This window comes from Symphodus melops, assembly GCF_947650265.1.
Source record: "Symphodus melops genome assembly, chromosome: 3".
Taxonomy (NCBI): Eukaryota; Metazoa; Chordata; class Actinopteri; order Labriformes; family Labridae; genus Symphodus; species Symphodus melops.
The window spans coordinates 30352414-30377357 of NC_136693.1; the positions used below are offsets into that span (position 1 = coordinate 30352414).

Sequence of the window (24944 nt, forward strand, 5' to 3'; positions counted from 1 at the left end):
AGTTATCTTGTTGATTCTCTAAATCATGAAGATCCAAATTAATCTGTCTTGTCACTTTAGCAGCATCCGAGCTGGGCTGCTGTTTACTTCCTTATTCCAAGACTGGAAACCAGAATAGCAGCCGGGTGTCCTGCAGAAGGACCACCGACTGACAGTCAGACGACAGACGACTGTTCAACACAGTATGCAGTACATACTGCGTACTAACAGAACGATGTAGTAGGTGATAAAACTGCAGTTCCTCCATTGTCCACTTGAGGCAGGCTGCAAAAACGGAAGAATCCCCATTAACTCCCCCTTTTTTTAAATGCCCATTTCAACAGAATATAGTTTCTATTGCACATTTATAAACACTTTAAAGCTGTTGAATAGACACAAAAGTAGCATTAGCTTGGATAGTTTTCAGCCAATCAAAGCCCCTTGTTATTTGCATGATGAGGGGCGTGGCTGTGTTGAGTGACAGGAAGGGCGTACGAGCTGTTTGTGAAGAGGCTTTATGCTGCGTTCCAGTTGAACTGGGAAGTGGGAAACTCCCTCTGAAGTCGTATTTGCTCGTCGGAGTCAGAACCCAACATGGCTGCTGCGTGCATCAGCCGTACATTAAAGCTGTCGTGTTTATGGTGACGTCACTGAGCGTACGTCCATGTCTCATACAGTCCACGGAGTCATACCTGCACAACACTGGGGAAAAGTAATGCAGCCTTTATTGTCTGGAAACAGATGACCAATAAAAAGTGCATCAGACATCATGCAGGAACTTAAAAACCTGGGATTTTCTGGACGGCCTGTTTTTATGAGCGTCGTTACTGCTGCGAGGATTGTTGTGCTAATTTCTTGGGGATTACATAACAGTGAAATTGCTTCCAAGAACCCATTGAGGACCCTATAAAGGACCCTTAAAAGGCCCCAGAGCCACACTTTGGGAACCTTTTCCTCAACGGTACATCGTCCTGATTAGACAGCAACGACTGCTCCGTCCAATCAGCTGCGGTACGAGGCGCAGACTGAAGATGTCCCTGACGTTGAGAGACATCTGTGATTAGAGTATTAGAAGTCATTACCATTGGAGCCCAGGGTAGTGGTTCCCAAACTGGGGCACCGGGATTTCAATTAGTCCTCGAGAGGATTCCATGGGGTCCACAGCTAAATGAGGATTATTGGTGTTCTTTCACTCCTTGCAGGATGAGGGGGAATGTGTGAGGAGGCGTTCACAGGGTTTCAGTCACTTTGCAGCAAAGACACACAAGTTCACAAATCTTTCATCACATGTTGCTTCAAAGTGAATTTTCATTTCAGTGTCAGCTCCGCAGGGTGCACGCGTGCAGATTGAAGTTAAAGTAATTGAAACAGAAAAGAAAGATTTGTTACAGTGGACCAGAGGAAAAGATGTCTATAAATGCATCAGCGTGACGCCAACGTTTCGCTGTTTTTTTAGACTTATGTGCAATTTTATTCAAACGACAGAAAAACACTTTGCAGCTGGAAATGATAAAAACCTTTGAAATGAAGAATCGTTCAGAAAATAGAGGAAGAAATGTTGCGAGGTTTCTAACCAGCAGTCAAATGACGGAGTCAAGATGAGGGACGGAGCGGCACGAGTGGGATGAAATGTGCGTTAAACTGAAGATGAAAAATGGAGAAACCAAATCCGAACGCTTTCTCCACGGTTCCATGATCACTACGCTGAGATGTGTGTGCGTGCCCACGCGCTCAGGGAAATGCACGTCTTTGTTTAGATGCTTTCTTTACAGTGCGATCTGTTTTTATCATTTCAGAACGATCATGAATTGCAACCTGAAGACGATCCAGGCCCGAGCGTTCGCTCAGAACCCACACCTACGCTACATGTGAGTAAATATTCTATCTTTGACAGCCATGTTTCCCGGCGCCTTTACGAGATTTATTAGGATCTGTGATGGCTGACAGCCTGCGGTGTATGGCTACAGATGAGTTAGTGTTGAGCAGGAGGTGATGCAGCTGATAGAGAATGGCTTTGGGGAAAATTGTGGCACTGCCATTACTGTCGAAACAGCCGCACATCTTAAATGAGACATCCATTATTTGCCTTGGATAATTGGATTTCTATCTGCCGCGGCCTCTCTGCGCTGCGGCAGAGCAACACGCCAAACACGCACTTCCACTTAGTGTGAACTCACCAAACGGACAATCTGTCCGAGCGTCACCGAGGCAGGCGCACAACAAGGTAATTTCTTTAACAAAGGCTGATGTGTCAGCCCGTATGACAGCCTGTTATTCCCCAATTTTCAGTGAGTAAACACGCCGAGGAACTCGGTCTCAGTCTGTTACCTGAACACTCTGCCATTTGCAATTTCCAGTTGTCAACTAAGAGGCAGTTTGGTGTGTTTTTTCTTCTCTCCTGTGGATTACAGCTGTTAGCCCTGAAGCTGTGCCCCTTGAACTGTGTGTGTGCGTGTGTGTGTGTGCGTGTGTGCGTGTGTGTGTGTGCGTGTGTGTGTGTGCGTGTGTGTGTGTGTGTGTGCGTGTGTGTGTGTGTGTGTGTGTGTGGGTGTGTTTATAATATAATCTTTGTCTTTATGTTGCCTGCTTCCTAACGAGGACACTGTCGCCTGACTCGTCTTGTTTGGACCTTTAGGCCTCCGAGTGTGAGAACACGTCTGCTGTTGTGTTTTAAAAAAGCTGCTTCCTCTTTTATCTCTCTCTCTCTCTCTCTCTCTCCCTCTCTCTCTCTCTCCCTCTCTCTCTCTCTCTCTCTCTCTCTCTCTCCCTCTCTCTCTCTCTCTCTCTCTCTCTCTCTCTCTCTCGTTAGCTGATTGGTAGAGCTAATTGAGCTCATCAGGATTTAATGGAATTGATTGAAATGGCTCGTTCGCTCGTTTCTCCCTCAGCAGAAGGAAGATTCACTCAGACAAGAGTGAAAACAAATAAAGGACTGCGACCTTTTCAACGTTATCTTTAGAAAGAGCCACAATGTTTCACAAGCTAGCAGAAGAGACGAGTGTGTGGGTAACTGATTAAAGACATGATCACTGTCCCCCCCCCCACACACACACACAGTCCACCTCTCTATGTGACCTCTTTAATGGAGATGGCTGGTTGCTAGGTGACACTGCGGCTGATGATGTCAAAGAAGATGAATTATTCTGCCTAAGCTTAGCCTCAGAAGAGCGACCTCATCGCCGCCTGTGTCAGACAGGTCGGCTCAAAGCGAAGGCCGTCAGACGCTGTGACGCTCGCTCCTTTTGTGGCGAGGACGACAGCTCGTCTCTTTGTCAGACGCCCGGGCGAACGCAGACGCATTACAGTTCTCCTTCTTCCTACATGCTGGGAACCTGATGACTGTGATTAACCCCGGCTACTCCCTCTTTTCAATTAACATTCGTGTGTGTTTCAATGTGTATCATGACGTCGTGTAAGTGCAGAGTCATGTACCCGTACTCCAAACGCTAACAGACTCTTTTGGGTACACGGGACACCATTGTCAGCATGATGATAGCAGGTTGTGCACTCTGTATGCAGAGATCAGATGGCGTTTTCATTGAGCTGTAAAGAAAAGTAGCCTACACAGGGTGCATGTCTGTTGTTACGTGAGCTGCAAGAATTAGCATTTAAGCTAGGCTAGCTTTCTCTCGGGGTTACGTCAAAGCCTGCAGGGTTGAATGTTCCCACTGTGACGTATTTACTGAGCGCCCAGTGTGCAGCTCGTCCTCCCTGCTAACAGACTGTAGGCTAACACTGGTAGCTTCGTACGGCTCGACTCCACCAATCAGAGTGACGAGGCGCTTCTGTTTCTCGCCTCGGCATCAGGAGCCTCGGTCCTTCGGGATCAAGTTGCCTGATTGTCTCCAAAGTCAAGGTTTGCGTCTGAACTGCAAACGTCTAAGGCGCCTGCACAAAGTCAACAAACCAGAGTATCATCAATGCTACCTGAAGACACGAGTATGACCTCACAGGTCAAACCAAATAAAACACGTCACAGTCAGGTAACGTCGGCTGCTTTAAGTGCTGTATTTAAAGCTTCTGTTTCCTCCCGTGGATTCAAAACGCCTCCATATTTTCCCCCTCAAATAGGATACGATATCATTTTTATTTTTTTGATCCCCAATGGGCAAATTACAGCGTTACAGCAGCAGAATCAAAAAGAGTCAAAAACTGAATAAATTAATAACATAATAACAATAATAACACAATTTCAAGTAGTAAGGGGGGGGGGGGGGGGGGGGGGGATATATACAGGGGACTCTACTGTGGTGGATTCAACAGGACAATAAAAAAAAATAATACTGTGCAGTGAACGGCGTGAAAAAAAGTAAAGTGACGTGTGATCAGAGGGTTATGTAGACAGTGTTGACAGTTATATATTATATATTATTATTATTATATATTATTATATTATAATAAATATAGTGCAGTTTTGACTGGAGTATAGATATAGAGGTGTAAGAATATAAGAGTGTCATGTAATATAATATATAATATAAATAAGTATAGATATAATAAAGATAACATGATAACATTGTTATAATATTATATGCTATGGTGCAATAAATATAAATAAATCTTCCAAACGATGAACTTAATTCACCTCCATGTTTACAACATATGTAAGCAGCACGGTATCATGTGGCAGTCCAAGGGTGGCCGGTTCAAGTCCTGGTATAGGACCAGAGTGTGGAGGTTGGTCTGGTTGCTTCCTGAGCCCCGTCGTGGTCCCGGTCTTCATCACAGTATCAGGTCGTCATGAAGCTTCACGGAGAAAAACATCTTTTCAACACAACTTCTGTTTGCTTTGTTAGTCGGCTTTAAAATCTGTTGACCCTGAAAAAACTGACAGTTTGTTGGTATGAAAGGAGCAAAGAGCTCTGAGGGAGCGTCTGCGTCCTGTCACAGCGTCCTGTCACAGCGTCCTGTCACAGCGTCCTGTCACAGCGTCCTGTCACAGCGTCCCTGCATCAGTCCTGATATGATCCAGACTGATTTGGAGATTGTTTTTAAAGCCCAGAATGGCTTGGCCCCCGTTTACATTACCGACCTCATCGAGTCTGCTAATATCAGCAGACACTCCATTCAATTCAAAAAACTTTATTTGTCCCCGGAGGGCAATTCAAATGACATGTGGCCTGCTGGCTGAACTCTGGCTCCGCCTCCATCACGGCGTCAGGTCGCCATCCTCTGCTGGCTCAGGACGTAGTTTTATATCAGAGCGTTGGATAAACGACCTTTTAGGTTCCAGGTTCATCATGTTGAATTGACTTAGTGGTCGTTGTTGTTTCATCGGGCAGCACGTTGGTCAGCTGTTGCTGTTTTTAAATAAATGTGACTTGACTTGATGTAAACATTCATGAGGAAGGCTGACATCCAGTCAGTGAGTAATGGGGAGGGTGTGTGTGTGTGTGGGGGGGGGGGGGGTATAGTGCTCAGTGAAAAGTCGATTACAATTGATCTGTACCATTTACTCTGTCAATTATTGATTTTGACCTCGAGCGCTTCAGACACGAGGAAGTGCTCCGACTCGATGTTATTGACACAATATTGTAAACCAATGAAAGCTTTCACATGTACGGCAATAAGGCACCAGTATAATAAAGACTGTGTGTGTGTGTGTGTGTGTGTGGGGCTCAACAAACAAACAAACAGGAGTAGCGTACAGCTTATCATCTCTGCCAGGCTGCGTTTCCTCATTAAAACATCCGATGGTTCATTAGGTGAGAACTCGGTTCTATTTAAAATCCTTTTTTCTTTCTTCTCACCGCAGCGCTCGTCCAAACATTAGTGCTGTCGTTATCAGGTGACCTCTTCAAGGTAACGTTGTGTCTAACATGACGATAATCACAGTGTACTACAGCCTGGCTTCAGTGGGATCCGTGGTATGTTCAGTAACACGGAGCGTTTCTTTTTAATATAAACCGTGTGACATGAAGCCCCCCAATAGGATTAACTCTCCAGCATTAAAGGTGTGGGACAAACACTCACAACACACGCAAATACTGGATCAACACTCAGAATAAATGTGCTCACAACAAAGTGTCCTGTTTCCCTTTAATCACTTTAATGGCTAAACACTGAAGCTACAGTGTCCACCACATGGTGACCTGTGTGAGAGGAGGGGGGGAGACAGCTCTCTGTGATGGTTAGAGTTTAGACTGCAGTACTCATTTTAACCACTAGGGGCAGCTCTCTGTGATGAGTAGAGTTTAGACTGCAGTACTCATTTTAACCACTAGGGGCAGCTCTCTGTGATGAGTAGAGTTTAGACTGCAGTACTCATTTTAACCACTAGGGGGCAGCTCTCTGTGATTATTAGAGTTTAGACTGCAGTACCCATTTTAAACACTAGGGGGCAGCTCTCTGTGATGATTAGAGTTTAGACTGCAGTACTCATTTTAAACACTAGGGGGCAGCTCTCTGTGATGATTAGAGTTTAGACTGCAGTACTCATTTTAAACACTAGGGGGCAGTTCTCTGTGATGATTAGAGTTTAGACTGCAGTACCCATTTTAAACACTAGGGGCAGCTCTCTGTGATGATTAGAGTTTAGACTGCAGTACTCATTTTAAACACTAGGGGGCAGCTCTCTGTGATTAGAGTTTAGACTGCAGTACTCATTTTAAACACTAGGGGGCGGCTCTCTGTGATGATTAGAGTTTAGACTGCAGTACACATTTTAAACACTAGGGGTGACGATAAGAGGGGAAAAACAGATGCTGTTGCCATGGTGATTTTGGACATGAACTGTCAGTTTATGCAGATAAACTGAAGAATAAAAAAAGTCTCTGCTCTCACTGCCTAAGACTCGAGACGAGACCGTCCTTACGGCCAAAATACATCAAACATGCCAGAAAATCATCCAATCAGTCGAGGGCCAGCTGATCAGGCCGTGATTGGCTGTCATGCCTCAGTGTACGCCATCGTCACACGACTAAATAATCTGGTCTAACTCGGCCTGGCTCGAGTCGTAAAGGTAAACTGGTGATGTATGGGAGTTTGTGTGAGCAGCAGCAGTGATCCGGTCTCAGACAGAACTGCAGAACCTGAAGAGCCCTGAACCTCTGAAGTACCATAAAGGGACGCCCAAGGAAGATAAGGAAGATAACTAATATTTGCACAACCTTTGCAGACAACGATCCCCTTTGATTAAAGCCAACTTTTCTTCTCTCCGTCTCCTCTGTTCCTCTTTACGGGAATGTTTTTTAATTGGCATAATTTACGGTATTTGACTGCTAACTTCATACTGTGTCACGACTTTAAAGCGATGCAAAGGACTGAAGAGCGGTGGAGTCGGAGAGATTATGTTTGGTTCACTGACTGTTTCTGTAATGAAGACGGAAATATTCTTTTTAAAAATCTAATTATTATTTTTAAAACAAGCTTAACTTCAACCTGCTGAATGTGGCCGTGATGAAAATATAAAAGATCTGAACAAACTGGAATTATATATTTATGACATCCACAATATGGAGCAGTATGTAACTCTGACCCCCTAGTGTTTAACATGGGTACTGCAGTCTAGACACTAAACATTACGGAGAGCTGTCGACCTCCTCTTGAGTAGATGCCATGTGGTGGACCTTCACACGTCTTTACTTATCATCACTGACCGATGTGGGATCTTGGGGCCGATATTGGTGAGAATAAAAAAGAAGGATGCAGATATAACGGCAGCCATGTTTGATCAGTAGAGATCGATTTTAGTGCATTAACATTATCAAACACTACAAAGATTTATAATGAAGAGAAGATGGTCACTCAGCTGGAGAGTCCCTGAGCATGTTGGTGCGTCAACGCTCGACACGCTGCAGAGTGACGATGCTTGTTGTAATCCATGTAGCGCCCTCTGCTGGTGGAGAAGAACTTCTATTATAACACAATGAAACTCAAATAAAATGTGTCTTGACTGGTGAATAAATCGAGTGATATCTGTGATGAAGTTCGACAATACTGATAGGCGTAATGTGAGCCGGTCGATTAATTGATCTGTGTCTTATAAGAATGATAATTTGCATCACACTCTTCATTCCTCAAGTTAATTATTTGAGGGAATAACTGGATGTTTTGGGATTGAGGCTCCTGGGTCGGCCAGGTGGAGAACCACCGGTTCATGTTTCGCTGCGGTGGAGATTTATCTTCCAGGACTTAATTGTGTTTTCACAGCATGGTAATAGGAGTGAACTGGCGTGATTATTAAATATTTATTGTTTATTGCACATTTCAGCCAGCGTCCTTTCAGTCGCTGCCTCCCACACACACACACACACACACACACAGTCAGAGGTGTCCGAGAGGAGACGACCTCGCTGTGTTTGGTCAGGCGGGCGGGGGAGGCATGCCTTTGGAGGGACAGAGCTGCGATGTGCTCCACTTTTAAAATGCACCACTGTAGTCCAAGCGTTGGTTACAGAGGGCGGGAGGTCGTGCACAGTGACGCAGACACGAGGAAGAAGAAGAGAGAGAGAGAGCAAGACAAGAACTCTGGCTTACGCATAAACAGGAAGCTCCTCTGGCAGATATGAGCCTGTGTTTGTTTCCGCTGCACATCAGGAAATGATCACGTTTCACAAAAACCAAACTGAAGAACATGGTTTTATATCTCCGATTCACTCTGGTTATTTGTCCTTACGACCACTCGACATTCCCTCTGGAGCTCGCTGCTTCTCCGCGCCCTCGCTCTTCTTCATTCTCTCTACACGTGCCGGAGGGAGGGACGGGAAAAGTCTGTTTTCTGTCCTGAATGTGGACGACATGGCCGCTCTAATGACTGATTGTCTCTGTGAGGGGGAGTGAACGGGCGGATTAGAATCAGGCGTGACAATCAAAGAATATCAATGTAAAAAAAAAAATTAAAAAAAAGGTTTCCAAGCAGGACTCAGATCCCTCGGTTCGTCCTAACGAGCCGTTCAGTAGAAATGTCACAACATCATTTAGTGTACGGACAAAACCCGAAACACCAGCTGAACCCTGAAGGAAACCGTTATTGGCCTGAATATCTCAGTGTTTTTAAAAGGAGCCCTTCTTGAAGATATAAAACACGGTTAGAGTTTTCATGTTCCTCCCTGAGTAGCTGCCGGTCCAAGATAAGCTTCTTCTCATCCTCGAAGCTTTTAGTCCCATTAAAGTCAAACGCTACAGACTCGCAGGAAGTCACGTCGCTCGTCTATAAGTGACTTCCACCTCAGACGGCGTCTGCCTGTCAGGCTCTTCAAGTGGTCACAATGACTTCTTTTTTTCTTGTTAGTATTTTAAAGGTTTGTTCAGCTTCACGACGCGGCGCTCTGTAGCAGCGTTAATTCTCTTCTGATTGACAGACGATCACGTCCCGTGTCTGTTTTTGTCTGACTAAAAGACGTCACAGTTTCTCTGTTTGCTTGTGTGGAATTATTTCTTCCTTTGCAGAAACAAATGTTCAACAGGCCGAGTCTGTAGAGCATCCAGAGGTCACATTCACACACCACGTGTGGAGAGTCCATCAGAGAAACTCAGGCTTCAGTGGGGATCGAACCCTCAACCTTTCAGTTAATGCAGATAATCTCTAAACACACACACACACACACACACACACACGCACACACACACACACACACACACACACACGCACACACACGCCCCCTCTCTGGAAGGGCTCGGGTGTACTTGCTGCTTTCTGGCTCCATGTCCTATTGTTTACGGTGAGAAGGCAGACTCAGAGGGCAGAACAAACACCTAGCTGTGGGAGTGTCACCCACCTGGGGGAGGGGCTACTGCCCTTTGTGATGTCATGAAGGGAACATCTCCAAACGGCCTGTTTGAGCAGGCAGAAGACGGAGAGGATGGACTTTTCTCATGATTGGGGGGTTTGTAGACAGACTACAGACACATGTTAGAGGAACATGGAGGAGAGGATTCTGGGTATTATGTGCCCTTTAAAGAGACTTGTTTCATGAGGCACCTGCATAACCAACGTCTCACTCCCAACTTGGGAAAAAATGGAAATGATGGCGGCCTGGTTACGTTAGAAGGACAGAAGTCGCTCTATGAAAGAAAGCAGCAGGTCATTTTATACCCAAAACACTCGACGACTAAAAACAACCTTATCGTGTCCTGCAGCTCACTCAGCACACAGATTGAATTTAAGGAGTAAAATGGGGACGCACGTGCCTTGAATTACTCACGGCCACGTGCTTTAGACTCTGAGCTTTGGACTTTAAACGGGACTAAAAAGTGAAATGTTTGTCTGCAGTTTTATTTTGAAAATCACTTGTTGTTTCCTTGACTGCTCTACTTTGTGTGTATTTGTTGTAGCATGGAGTCGTGCATATGTCAAACTAATAGTGGGAGGGGGGGAAAGGTAGAGCAGTGGTAACATGTTGAGCTGACTGCTGGCTCGGGTTTGACCTGTGTGTGTCGCTGGGTGTGTGCGCCTCCCTTTGATCCCTCTGTGAGTCTGCGAGGGATGAAAAAACACTGTTCTCTCTCTTGTGCTGCGATGACATTCATCTCGCACACATTTATCCTGCACACAAAGCGCCAGGTGGAAATGAAGTCCATCAACAAAGGTGCCGCTACAAGCTCTCGGGGCTTTCAAGTCATTTGTGCCACCACTGGCTCCAGTTTTGTGTTTGATGCTGCTGGCCGGCCGGGCTCCGTGCGCCCTGCTTGTCCCCAGTCTGTGTCAAATTAAAGGTCAGCTCCTGGATGGTGAGGCAACTTTTCTCTTTATTCCAGTGCAGCCGAGGGAGAGGCCCAATAAATCTGGAGGGAACGTTGTCACCGGGGAGTCGGAAAGGTCATTCCCCACAGGGAGAAGGAAGTGGAGACTCTCTCATTAAGTCTTCCCGGCTACGTGTATTTTATTTTTTTAATTCTTAAATGTCACATTCATACTTGGGTCAGCTAGTCTGAGACCAACCTTAATGAGAACTCTGATTATTCCCTGTTTACCCCATCGAGCCTTTTAAAACTCTCTCCTACATTCCTTTAAAATCCTCCGGATCCTTCTCCTCCTTCAGGTAGCCTGAGACGACACCTTCAGTCTCTGCAGAGAAAAACCTCAACAGGAACATAAAAATAGATCGAGGTGCAAATGAGTGCTTAGCTCGCACGCTCTGTGTCAGGCGTCTCACATTCACACTCAACCGAAGCAGGATGCTTTCTGGCTGTAGAGCTGGAGGTCATGTTAGCTAAAACATCGTGCTGCGGCTTGACTCGACTCGGTCCAACTTTAACGCTTGGATGTTCTGTGGATCTGCAGCCATGAAGCTGCCCTGACTCAGAGAGGTGAACTCTAAAGTGCGTATCGCAGGTTTTCCTTTCAGCCGCTCTCAAAGGGATGAAGACGCTTCACACCGACCTGACAGACAATCCGCTGACACCGTCACCCTTCGCTTACGACCGTGCAGCGGCTCCAGCTTTCAGAAGGGCGGGCTGCAGAGCTGCCATGTTGAAACCCAGGCGAGCTTTGTGATGGGAGCTTTATTAGAGATGCTGTGGCTGTGGCTCAGTTGGTAGAGTTGTCGTCCCTCAATCGGAAGGTTGAGGGTTCAATCCCCAGCTCCAGCGAGCAACATGTCCGATGTGTCCTTGGGCAAGACACTTAACCCCAAATTGCTCCCCCTGCTGCGTCTGGGGCGTATGAATGTGGTGTGAATGGATAGTTACTGGATGGGCCACATATCCAGCCCATCAGTGTGAATGGCTGTGAATGGGTAGGTGTGCTCTGTGGTGTAAAAGCGCTTTGAGTAGTCGGAAGACTAGAAAAGCGCTATACAAGCTCAAGTACATTTACATTTACAAGTACAAGTACATTTAAAGGAGACAGAATGAAACGTGTGAATATGAATATTCTGCTGTTAAGAAGCAGCATCCATGCTGAACAAAAAGAACTTCTTTAAAAACAAACAGTGACAGCTTGAGAGACTTATTAACAGTGTACCTTTTCTATTAAAGCTGGAGCTTTGTCAGTGTGTCACCGTTCACTGTTTACTTTCATTTACAATGTGTGACTGTAGATTTGAGCACAGCTTTGTGACGCCACTTTATAATCAAGAACTCCATTTGGGGTGCACATGTCGGGGTTTTAAATTAAGGCACACCTAAGCCTCGTCTTAACATATTTTAAGATCTAATCGCTCGTTGTTGTCTCTTTAAAGAAGAAGGCAAGAACAATCGTGCCAAAAACTCCTGAAAACTTCCAGAAGTTTTTCATGTTGAGCTGCACGTGTGAACTTAATCAACCCGACTTTACCCTGAATGTCCTCGTGAATTATCAAGGTGACGTCAGGGCGTAAACAGCAGGCGAGCTGGACGACGTTTCTACCAAAGACTGTGTCTCCCAAACTGCTTTTTTATGTTTCCTGTCGGCCACTTTGTTTTTCCTCCAATCTTTTTTTTTTTCCTTCTCAATCAATACTGAAATAACAAAAGATGGCGTTGAAGCCGGCGGACAATCACAGGAACCCCCCATTAAATTTAGCAGCACAAAGGAAGGGTCGAAGAAGAAGGTCATTTAAAAAAAAACACCCGTTACTTGTCTGATGACAGACGACTGCTCACCATCCTCACAGGAGGACATTTAGATTTCCTTCAAAGACAGTGATACATAATGCAGCCGAGCAACAGTTCAGCTGTGTTTGCAAAGCTGTAAAAGTGAACTCGCTAATGTGGGCTAGCTTAAATGTTTTGCTTGTGTGGGCGTCATAGCATGACTTTTGATTCTTTAAGAGATGCAGAACGGCTGTTTATTCCTCCCCATCCTGTCCTCTCTCTATTTAGCTCAGCTCTGGAGGAGGACTTCCTCCTACACTCAGGCTGTAGCCTTTGGAGACCGCCACTGCTAATTTCCAATGATCCCCTCGCGTCCATTAAATAAGAAGTTAGCATGTTTACACGGCGTGCATTCTTCCCATGCACATGCATGCAACCATGGTGAGGCAGAAGTCATCCTTAAATTGACCACATTTCAGCACATCTCACTCGGAGCAGCTGCCTGCCCACTCGGCTCTGTGTGGCAGCGTTCCTGCTCTCCGAGTGTGTTAAATTGGAAGTTGGCGTAGCTCTGCGGGTAAAGGTTGCGTGGACCTGATTCCCTCCCACAGGCCAGCCTGCCGCTCCGCTCTGCCAGAGCTGAGGCCACGTGACTGCGAGAGAGCGCTGATGGGGAGGTGAAGGGCACTTCAGGATCTCCCTCTAACATTAGATTTTCGTAGTAGGACCGCCCCCACCATTTCATTTAAACAGCTCGCCGCCCACAATGCACCACATGAAATCTCTCCCCAGTGTTGGAAACCATGGCTCTGCCTGCTGCTGTGTTTCTGCTGCTGAAGGTGAATCACACTGATGTTTGATTATGCAGACTGCGGCTTGTGATGTGGAGTGGGGGTAATGGATATTTATATGGGAAAAGTGAAAAAAAAGGAAGAAGCTGTTCCTGAACAACAGAAAGGAGCACATTCGACGCGGCGGTTAAACAGGCCGTATAGCGAGGCTTATTTCCCAGACGTGGAGGTTTGGGGAAGCAAACAAGCCGTTCAAATTGAATTTGCACATTCATAAATGTTATACTGAATCCAAATTTACATTCCAACCTCATGCCTGGGTGCTTGGATGTGCGTTCAGCTACTCTCTCTGTAAACACAAACAAGGAGGCGTGCCACCTTCTGATGGTGCTATCTGCTGGCTTCGTGGACGGCGGGGAGCAGCGCTCGGCTGTCTGACACGGTCTGACCAGCGGGACACCGGCTGGATGTGAATGGATGTTTCCATGTATAGAATGAGCTCTGTGGGGACGGACTCTGATAGGCTGACGGTGGAGCAGACCTGTCTGTCAGGCGTGCCTGTGGCAGAGGACCGAAAGGTGGGAGGGGCTTCACTGGATGATTCTGACAGTCTGAAACATTAACATGATGAGTTCTCATTGCTGGTTTCACAGTTCTCGTGACCTTCATCACATTTCAGTCCTGATATAAGGCATGCTTTAGGGCAGGGCTTCCTTTGATTGACAGGTGGCTGACCTATCAGGATCATTTCAGGTCAGAAACGCAGCTAGATCCATTCTGTTGTCCAAATATGGTCATTTCTGGTTCCAAAGAGTCAAAATGACCCACCGCCACGACACTGAACGCCAGGCTGTCTGAGGCGTGTTTGGAGGTGACGCTGCTTCTTCTTCTGAGAATCTGAGACTCGAGTCCTCTTTCATGCCGAGAAGGATCATGTTTGAGTGAGCCGTGTCAGTGTGCATGTTTCACACTGCCTCCTTTCTGATGTTTCACAAACAAGGCTGCATCCAACACAAAGACATCTGAGGAGTTTAAAGAACAGGACTGTTAGCGTGTCGTTGAAGAGAAGGATTTTACTGCTCAAACACAGCACACACTCTCTCCCAGCTCAGACAGGCTGATCACACTGTGTCTGCACAGTATGAAGTTAATAAGCTTTTTTTTTTTTAATCCGTGCTGAAACAAAGATAAAAACGTTTCCCTCGTGACACAAAGCAAATTGTGCAGAAACTCTCACGAGAGGAACATTTTCCTCGACCGTCTGAGTGTGAAGTCCATCTCTCTTAAGGTTCCTGCTTCCTTTCTGAGCCTGGTAAACACAGATGAGATGTTTGTGGATTTGAATACAAAGGTTACACGAGTAAAACCCTCCACAGGACAAACGGGTCGTGACATGAGGTCGGCCTACAGCCCGTTCTCCCAAACCAGCGGCTCAGCTGCTGCGTGGTGTCAAAGATCCTCCAAGTGGTGTTGTGTTGCTTTGAGACTGAGCTCGACCTGTGGTCCTCACAGATATAGAATAAAATGACAGGAGTGAGGACCAGGATCTGATAACTCACATCACACTTCCACATGTTCACGACTTTAGAGTTTGAGTAACCCGGTGTGTTGTTAAGCGTGTATTACTATTATTTTTATTATCATTATTATTTTTATTATTATCATTATTATTATTTTTATTATTTTTATTATTATTATTATTATTATTATTATTATTATTATCATTATTTTTATTATTATTTTTATTATTATTATTATTATTATCATTATTATTATTATTTTTATTATTATTATTATTATTATTATTTTTATTATTATTATTATTATTATTATTATTATTGTGTTTGGCTTTTCGAGTTCTGCAGTCGAGAACATTATGACCATAACGACAGGGTCCGAACGTAGAAATAAAACATCTAGAAAGAGTACTTTTGGTTTCTTTTAAAATCTTTCTACATCGTGTGTGTGTGTGTGTGTGTGTGTGTGTAGGTGTATGTGTGTGTGTGTGTGTGTGTGTGTGTGTCTTAATTACTTTTTCGGCTTCACTCAGTCAACGTCCCGACACATTGATGCGGGAGTGAAGCATGGCAATGAAGCGCTCCTGCTGGGGCCAAACGGAGCCTGAAAGAGTTAATTTAAGGGAAAGAAAACAAAAAGAAGAAAAATGAAGACTTTAGAAAATAAAGCGAAGCCTGAATCCACCTCCTCGGCTCTGACGCTGCTTTCAAAGTGACACCGAGTGGGAAGTCGATTTCTGGAGTGAATCTCCAAAACGAAGGATAACAAATCAGTGCAGCAGCTGTAATGTGTTTCTGTCTTGCTCTTTGTTATTTGGCTGTTTGTGTGTTTATGTTTGGTCTCTTTAAATAATAGAACAAAGAGAACATTTAAAAGCTGTTTTTGTTCTAAAGGTTTCCTGATGACTGTTACTCCAGAAATCCTCTCACCCTCCAGCCTACCCTCTGCAGAAACACTTCAAACTGATGAGTAGTAAAAGTGGGGAAATTAGGACGCGGGCGTACTGTGCCAGGCTTCAGGTGGACCACAGCCGGGAGAGCGAGGGAGTGAGAGACAGAGACATCAGGCGTGGAGCGCTGCAGGACTTCAGCGAGATGAGAGCAGCGGGCTGTGCGGGAGATCTTCACATTCATAATCACGGCACTCTCACACAGCCTAATGCTTCATGACGGCTCTGCCGGTCCTGAGACCACGGTGGGTGGTTTCGGGGTCGTGGTGAGCCACAGGAATAATGGCTCCAGTTAATCTGCAGTACAGGACATTCAGTCTCAGGGGACACGGTGTCAGCCAGCGTGACTGGATCGATACCGGCTGTAACGCCAAGCTCCCTCAAAGTGCCTCAAGTTCAAACCCCCCACTGACAGTTCACTGCATCCTCACCTCGCTGCCTTTGCTTTTCTGACGCTGCTTTTGATCTCTTGAGTGTTGAACAACCAAAGGGCGGGGGCGGGGGGGGGATGATTGAGGCGAGACAACATTTTCTTTACCTGAGCTGACAGAGCAGCTAAAAATAGCTGCTTTCATCTGGGTGAAGGATGAGTTTAAGGCAGAGCCCCTTCCTCTGAGCACAGGTGCTGGAGTGCTTTCCATCTGTAATGCAGGCTCGGACATGCCGTGTCATGGTGCTGCACTCTCACACTGTTAGCTAACGGTTTGGAGGATCAGCAGCAGGCTACTTTCCCTTCTCCTGCATGCGGGCCAGATGAGGTCCTCTGATTCCTGATGCAGCACTTTGCCCCCCGACCTCCTTTCCTCTCCACCCTCTTCCATCTCTCTCTGCACTCACTCTGCAACCTGCCCACTGACAGACACTCGTCTGGCTGAGGCCTGACACTCAGTGTACACAGCGCCAAGCCCTCCGACACAGGAGCTGTCAATCAAACGACACCAGCGAGGAAACTTCAGATGTGTTTGGACAAGACGATGAAGGTTTCAGCTGGGCAGATTGCTATTTGCTGTGCCACGGAGGGGGGGCAGAGGATCAGCCCCGTGGCTCTTCTGCTGGCCTGTGGATGGAGCCTCCAGCCTCTCACACACCCAGAGTTTGTTTGGAGCCGTGACTGTGCCGCAGTGGGCCTGATTTCCCAGTGACAGAGACAGATAGAGGAGACCGGAGTTTGATAACGTGCAGGAGGAAATACGTTTTTCCCCCCTCTGTGTGTCTAGGGAGGCTGATAAGATGGCTGTTCTCTTCTCTCAAGATCACAGAGTTCAGCTTTAATAACACAGGCTGGAGGTATTCACAGTCAACACGGTAACACAGCTAGGGCATTGATCCGTGTGTGACGTAAAGGCTGACGTTCGTTTCTTCTGCTAAAGTCCACGGTCCGGATTTCAAAGTGTGATTTTTAGAAAGCAAGAGAGACATCTTTTTTTTTTCTGGAAAAGTTGTTAAACTTGACGACAGCTGTAGATTTCATTGGCTGGATGACGACCGTCCAAAGGCCGCCTGTCGGCCCGTTAGTGGCCGGTCCGTCGGCCACTAGTTCTTTGCCGTCTGCTTGGTGTGTTATATTTTATATATATATATATGTTATATATTTTCTCTTTTATATTTTCTCTTCTCTGTTAACCATGTCAAATAGGTTTGACAAGCGTGGTTAGCGTTAGCATAGCTAGCAACACCAGCCTTCAGTCCTCCGTGCAGGTGAACATCCTCGTACCTGTGCTGAATCAGGCGACACATCGCTCCGGTGGGGCGGCAGCTTCAGCTGGAAGCAAACTGAAGCAAATGGAAAAACGAGTGGAGTCCATCGCTCTCTGAAAGCAACTTCACATAGAAGAAATGGAGGAGTGAATCCACTGAAGAAAATGCAGGTGTTTAATAGATGTGCTGAACTTTATCAAATAAAAAGAACTGTTTGGTAAAATATATCTAATTAGCACAAAGAGAAGAGCGTACTGAATCGTTTTAACCTCAACTGTGTGTATGTTATTATCATGACCCAAACAGGAGATGCACTCATATGAAGTGCAGCGTGCCAGGCGACAGAGCGTGTACACATTACTGTGAGTGCACATTAAAAGGGTTGACGGTGGAGACGAGTATTGATCTTTAAAGATTTGAGAGAAAAACACAGTGTTTGAGCTTCTTATCTGAGCGGCAGAGATGAGACAGCTGGAGTGAGTGATAATTTTCAGAGGTGCTAACTCCCTGCTTCTCTCCAAATGTGTAAAAGACTCTGAAGTGATGTTAGCAATCACAGCTTAGGACTCAGTGAACCCTTTGATAATCAGCCGAGCCTTCTCTCAGAAATGTCACCGCGAGCGTGCTGCACACGTTCACACTCCGCCGTCACTATCACTGTCCACATCGCAGCTTTTTAATTTCACTTCCTCAGGCTTTCTCTTTTTAATCCTGTTTTAGTGGTGCATATCTTTCCCATTCAGACAATTCAATTAGACACACGGTTAAAAAAAAAAACTTACCCTTGCAACATGCCAAGAATTCACAAGATGGCTTCAACGCTGTCTGCAGAGTCCATCTTCTCCCAGCACACGAGAGAAGCCGTCCCCTGGCAGCCCTGCAGCGTTTTGACTTTACGTGTTAAAAAATGAAGCGAGGGCAAACATCCTGCAGTTCCTCGAGTGTCCACTTGAGGCTGTCTGCAGAAGACCAGAACTTGCATACTGTGCAACTCCGCCGACGGGCATCGACGAGCAATCAGAAGAGTCTTGTGTTTTTTTTTGTGATCAATTGTTTATTTTGTAACTTACATACAATTGCAAAAACATTTTTTACAAGGAAAAAAAAAAGAAATAACGGTCATGTGACATTTTTCATGTGAGCTATTTTGGATCTCTTTGAGTCTATATTCAAATTATCTGTTTTCATTTATTTGCTTAACTTTAAAGATGTATTATTATTTCAATATATACATATCCACACACACACACACACACACACACACACACACACAGACGGCTGTTTTGGACTGTGTACTGATTCAGGATATCAAACATACGAAGACACTCAAAGAAATGTCGTCACATGCAGCAGGAACACAGATGAACTAGCAGACTCAGAGTTTATTGCACATGTTTTATCTAGCTTGAAATAGCTTTTAAGCTAATGTGGGTTTTAGCTGACCATCTGGATGTATTGGGAGTATGCAGATTTGAAAATATTCAACAACTCTTTACTTTTCCAGTATCTTTCTTGGCATCCGAAAACAAGCTCGCTCAGATCCGCAGAGCGAGGCGGGTGCATTGAAAGGCCTCTGATTGACTCACTGCTGGTTTTTGTGCAGCTCTTGATATGGGACCAAGTTTTCCAGGTGCAGGTTTAATGTAAACCACTGGCTGTGGCTGTAATTAAATCTGTTCTACTAATGATCCAATTAAATCTGTAGAAGATAGAGAAAGGCTATGGCACTTTAATTAAGTCATGTCAGCGGAGAATAAAACATTGGCATAACTTGCTTTGGCTGCAGTCGGCCTTTTCTGGCTAACTCGGGCTGGAGAGGATTTGTCTGGCCTCTGGTTGGACTGGTTTGCTCCTGTGGGATTAAAACATTCCCTCTTCTGCACAGCTTGAGGAGCGTATGCTTCCCTGCTCTGTCCGCTAATCCTATCGATGCTCAGCACAATAATCCGTTATTTTTTCCAGCATCTTCTGTTCGGCACCGCGGAGGCTCCGTTAAGGCTTACACTGCACCCCGAGGAGAAAGAGGAGGAAAAAACAAGCAGGGGGATTTAAATGAAGCAGTAGGTCACTAAAAGGCCACTGTGGAGTGATGCTATAGGTTTCACATACTCAATGTTCTCTTCGTCCTTATCGGCCCCTTTTCAGTATTTCCTCAAGAAATAGACGCCCGAGCGAGAGAGCGATGGGACTTTTTAATCGGCCTCTTTAATATTCTACCAGCGCTCTGCGTTTGGATTCCCTCTTATTGTGATGTGATGCTTCTTTACAGATTAGTTCATGTCACTTGAATCTGTGTGCCAGTATATGTTGTGTATGTAAGATTGTCTCTTGTCACGTGGATTGGGTTTGTTCCTGCCTTTCTGATTTATTAACTCGACTCCAGAGGCAGCTGACTGTGTGACTAACTTCCCCAGGGGAACAATCCAACGCATCGTATCCTAGCCGACTGTATCGTATCGTAATGAGGCGACTAGTAAAGCTCACTGTAAGTCCATTTAGTCTGTTTATGGTTTTGTATCTGTACAGTATCAGATCATATGATGTAAGATGAGATGAAGCTGAAGCAGCCGGAGCAGTTTGGGCTTCAGTGTACATGTGGCTGCAGGAGCTGGGGATCGAACCCTCGACCTTTCAGTGGGAAGACGACCGACTCTACCACAGCCGCCACAAATAATAATTAAATACAATAAGAAGATTAGCACTAATACTGACAGTCTAATTATCTTACATCTAGCTTACACTGGGTGTGTGAGATACTGAAAAACGGTGTCATAGCTTCACCTGCATCAGATATGGAGAGGCTCTTTGAATGCCTCACATCCTTTTGAAGCGGCGCTGTGTAAATGTGTCGTAAAACAGTCTGCTCGCCAGTGTTTGCACCACATGTAACATTATGTAATTACAGGATGCAGAAGCACACAGCATGATGACACCTGTAGGTGCGAGTCTCAGCTTTCAGGTGCAAGAAGAAGAAGAGCTCGTTGGTCCACGTGTGTGTAAGAAAAGCTTTGTTTAACTTACACCAGGAAAGATTTTCAAAAGTGATTTTAGTACACGCTCCCCCTCAAGGTTCCTGGTCCTTTAGAAAGTACTGCTCCCCTAGCAGGGTCTTTTTTTAGAGGCAGATCTGTTCCTGCAGTGGAAATGCACATAGCTCCTCAATAAGAAACATATAGCTGCTAGCTTAGCATTAGGTTGACTTGTTTCTTCCTCTCTTTGTGTCAGTCTCCACTTCCTCCTCATTAGCATGCACATACTTGTTGAGTTGCATTAAGTAGCACAGAACCAGAACTTATCCAAAGTGCACAAAACGATCCCTAATAAGATGTTTAGCAGAGAGCTAGCCAATGACCGCGGGGCAGCCGGGAGGCCGGGCTGTCTGAGCTGTCTTCACCGGGGGTGGATCTGCATGGCCTGCGGCCCTTTGTCTTCAGTGGGGTGAGGGGAATTAAGACCTGGCAGCCTGGGCGGGGTCAAGGTGGCTTCCTGCTGCCTGAGACTCGCATGGATGCCCGGCTCGATGCCAGCCACGTCACCCCTGCCAGTTTACCGCTACCATCTGCCCCTGCTCCTCCCTCCACTCAGCCTGCCTCTTCAAAACAAGTCAAGATGGCAGCCCCAGGTGGCAGCGTGTGACAGCTACGGCAGAGGGGATGCTGGGAGATGCTGAGAGCTGCTGTGCGGTAGTGGCAATCATCCAGGCATGCCTGAGCCGGTGTTATAACGTCTAACAACCTCAACACCTTCTCTGCTGTGAGACAGGGATGAAGGAGTCTGCTGGCCCCTCATGCAGACAGACCCAGGGTGGAGGATTTCAAGTTAGCGATGGATGATGGCTGGCAGACTGCCTGAACCCATGAACACCGCCACTGCTTGATTTAGAGCTGCTGTTTGTCTCCAACACACATCTATGTAGTGCACATGGCAGTGTATGGACCGCTACGGCGTGGTCATTAGGCACAGAGCTGCAGGTCGAACATTGTCACAGTGTGCAGAGTGGGACTTCCACTGTTGCCGAGCAACTCAAACTGTTTCCCACACTTTGTGTATCTACCGTTGACTGTGATGCGCTGGAGTCCCCCATGTGTCCCTGCAGGGGGCGCTGGAGTCCCCCGTGTGTCCCTTCAGGGGGCGCTGGAGTCCCCCGTGTGTTCCTGCAGGGGGCGCTGGAGTCCCCCGTGTGTCCCTGCAGGGGGCGCTGGAGTCCCCCGTGTGTCCCTTCAGGGGGCGCTGGAGTCCCCCGTGTGTTCCTGCAGGGGGCGCTGGAGTCCCATTGATGGCGGTCTCCATGCTGGAAACGCTGTCTCAGCCTAAGGACAGGTGGCGAGCTGGAGCTGAGGCGGGTTTGAACGTTTAGCTGTGTGCTTTGGCCGTCTGTTATGCAGCATCGAGTCCCTGGGCTACTGAATGTCTCTCATCCAATCAGGTGACTTGATTTCTGGATGATATTAATCTATGGCGCCTGTTGAAAACGCACACTCATAATTGCTGTAGCATAAAGTCTGAAGTGTTGAAACAGCATCATGCCTTAAACAGGACATCAGTATTCTATACATGACGTTTTCAGAGTGCTGATGGCTCCTGGTGGAGAACACTGAAAGCAGCACAGCTGGCCCACATTCACATCACATTAAACAAAGAGAGCGAACCAGCAGCCGCCGTGAGTCACACAGCAGGATGACGACGAGCACATCAGTTAGCTAGCTGCTCTCAATAATTGAATCCACCCCCGATAAAAACGAACGCCACGTTGACGTGCAAAACCGACGAGCTAATGCACCCGAGCAGAAGTGACGTGTTTTTATCACAGCAGCAACAAAAAGCAACAGTACGGCGGCTTTCAGGAGCAGCAGTGTTTCCACGGCAACGATAAACATTTTGTCCGTCATCATGGCGGCGGTCACGTCCTGTAACAACTGCTGTACAAAATGACAGATTTCTCAGTCTTTGATAACTGACGGAAATATTTTCTCAACAAAATCAAAGTGTATAACAAAGGTTGACTCAGTGTTTTATTCATTTAGATATTTAAATGTAAACACTGTTTTTAGTTCTCCATATTGCTCGGTTCTCATGTTTCTGCCTTAGGAAATCAGTGTGTTTTTATCCAGAACAACCCAATAGAAGGTTCTGACACAAGTCCCACTTCTGACAGGGCAAATAGCCATTTACGTCTGCTCGGCGTACGTTTGGAGGGGGAGGAGCTTGTGCATTTGTTCTTACATGACAGTGTGTGTGAGTGTGTGAGTGTGTGTGTGTGTGTGTGGGGGGGGGGGGGGGGTGGGGGGGGTCGGGTCGGTGGGTGTGTGTGTTCTGGACTGAAAGTTGACATCTAGTTTACTTCATAATAACTCCACATGATAATATGAAGATGTGTCTTTGTGCGAGTGTTTGAATTCCATCCTCACATAATGAATATATTTGTGTGTGTGTTGTCGTCCCTGTTAGCAGAAGACGCAGACAGTCATGCATAAGAAGCATCATGCTTTGCATCCAGACTCTTGATTCGGGCCCCTGCAGCCTTTCTGGCAACATGTTGCGTCTGTTTCCTGACAGATGAAGGCAGCCGTCCGTACGTCTGGACCTGTCATCCTAATATTTCTGAGCACACTTCCGCCCGAGTGCGCTCGGACCTCTGAAGTTTTGGGTGATTCACAGTTTCAGTGATTCATTTATTGTTCACATTTCTAGTTTTCTCAAGTAGTTGGGCATGTTACATGATGCACAGACTGCTGACGTCAAGCGGCCATCTTTCAGCCTTTCTTCCCCTGTCGTGCTCAGAGGCAGTTTAAACCCTGCACACCTGATTGGCTCTTCTCTTGAAACCATTACTCGTTACTGGGAACGCTGCGGGTGCAGCACTTGGCCGCTCTGATGTGCGATGCATGGAAAGGTGATGGTGTTATTGTTGCAGGAGTGCAGTGTGATGAAAGGATAAATGGATCCTCCAAGCTAATGGAGGAAGGCGCCCCAACCTGCAGCCTGCTGAGTGGAGCCAGCTGCAGGCGAGCTGGGGGGAGGTTTCTTCATCGAGGAGGGGAGGGGGCTGTTCTGAATGCCGCCTCGCTCATTTCTGCAGGCGAGAACCGGAATGATTTGGATGTCACCTGCGCGGGTTGTGTCTCTGAAACACGAGGTCCATCCACCTGAATTTATCGTTGTCATTCAGCTCACGGCCCTCTCGCTCTGCAGAGACGCTGCCAGCTGTGCACGTGTGAGACGCCACGACACGGCTTCATCTGACAAACAGCTGCTGCTCACCAAACCTCTGCATTTCTCTGCTCACAATGCTACCTCACATCAGCTGCCATCTTCTCACTCATCTGCATGGTGTCTTCACCCGATGCTCAAACACGTCTTGTGGCGTCGGTCTGGCTGAGAGCCGACAGGAATACAAAGTAACTCGCCCTGTTTTAATCTGCTCTTATTATGCTTTTATGAGCTATTCTCAGCTCTATTGTGGGAGTTGGTCAAGTAATTACTTCCAATTGACTGCCTCTGGAATATTATTCATTTGGATGCAGTTCCTTGGTGACTTTTCGAGGATGCCTCCTGTTGGATGACGATGTGATTATTTCTCTTAAATAGAATTTCAGAGACGCTGCCGTCTTTCTGAAAACATTTCAAGTATCTGATCTTCGGCCACGGTGTGGATTTGGTGCCGGCCTCTCACTTCTGCTCCATCTGTCACAGTTTGGAAAGATCAATGCAGACACACCGCCTGTGAGTGCGAGCAAAATGTGCTGTCACTCAACAGGAAGGTCGAGGGTTCGATTCCCAGCTGCTGCAGCTACATGTCCGATGTGTCCTTTGGAAAGGTTGCTCCTGCTGCTTTGTCGGCGGCGTATGAATGGGATGAGCTAAAAGCACGAGATGTCCTACAGTTTGCGAGGCGAATCTGAAATTCAGAGCGAGGAATGAAATATTTAGCGGAGGCCGTGTTTGTCAGCGTGCGCGACGCGGCACAACGTGTAGCGGGGCTGTTGTTTGTTTTTGCTAAGACGCACCTCAGCTGACTTGTTTTTTTAAAACTGGTACATTCACATCCAATTATTTATTTTATAACAGAATTGCATATTGATTGCTGACTAAATATTTAGCTATTTAGTTTTTTTTTAGATGATACTCCGTTTTGATTTTCGTCCCTGCAGTCCTGAACCTCCCTGATTCCTGACCTGACCTCTCCTCCTCCGTAGCCGTGTCTCCTGTGCACGCAGCAGTGTTTAAGATAACGAGACAGTAAATCTTCATTCTGCACAGCCCCACCTGTATTTCCATAAAGTGGCGTAGCTGTTGTGTAAGTAAGTGGGACATAGGAAAGTTTTGTGTCCTTCAGGCTGTTGTTTTCATGCTGTCAAGGAGAAGCACTCTTCAGATCCGTCTCTTTTCCCTCCTTCTCTTTTTTAATGAAACAGCCGCAGACGCCGCAAACGGTCCTTTTTTCCTGCACCACTTGAAGGTGCCGAGCTGATATACCTGGCACCATGGTCACTCTCTCTCATGTTATATGCAGTTAACAAGCTGTTTGGCTGTACAGCAAACACAGGCAGCAG

General features: G+C 46.4%; 1 protein-coding gene across 4 annotated transcripts in view; it reads left to right on the plus strand.

Moving 5' to 3' along the window:
- Nucleotides 1–24944, plus strand: part of LOC306821226 (NT-3 growth factor receptor-like) — a 180401-nt gene that overhangs the window by 35101 nt on the left and 120356 nt on the right. For all 4 annotated transcript variants that reach the window (XM_079339517.1, XM_079339519.1, XM_079339518.1 and 1 more), the window contains exon 3: nt 1776–1847. In XM_079339517.1, coding sequence (XP_079195643.1) covers nt 1776–1847 — 72 coding nt within the window. The remainder of the gene's footprint in view (nt 1–1775; nt 1848–24944) is intronic.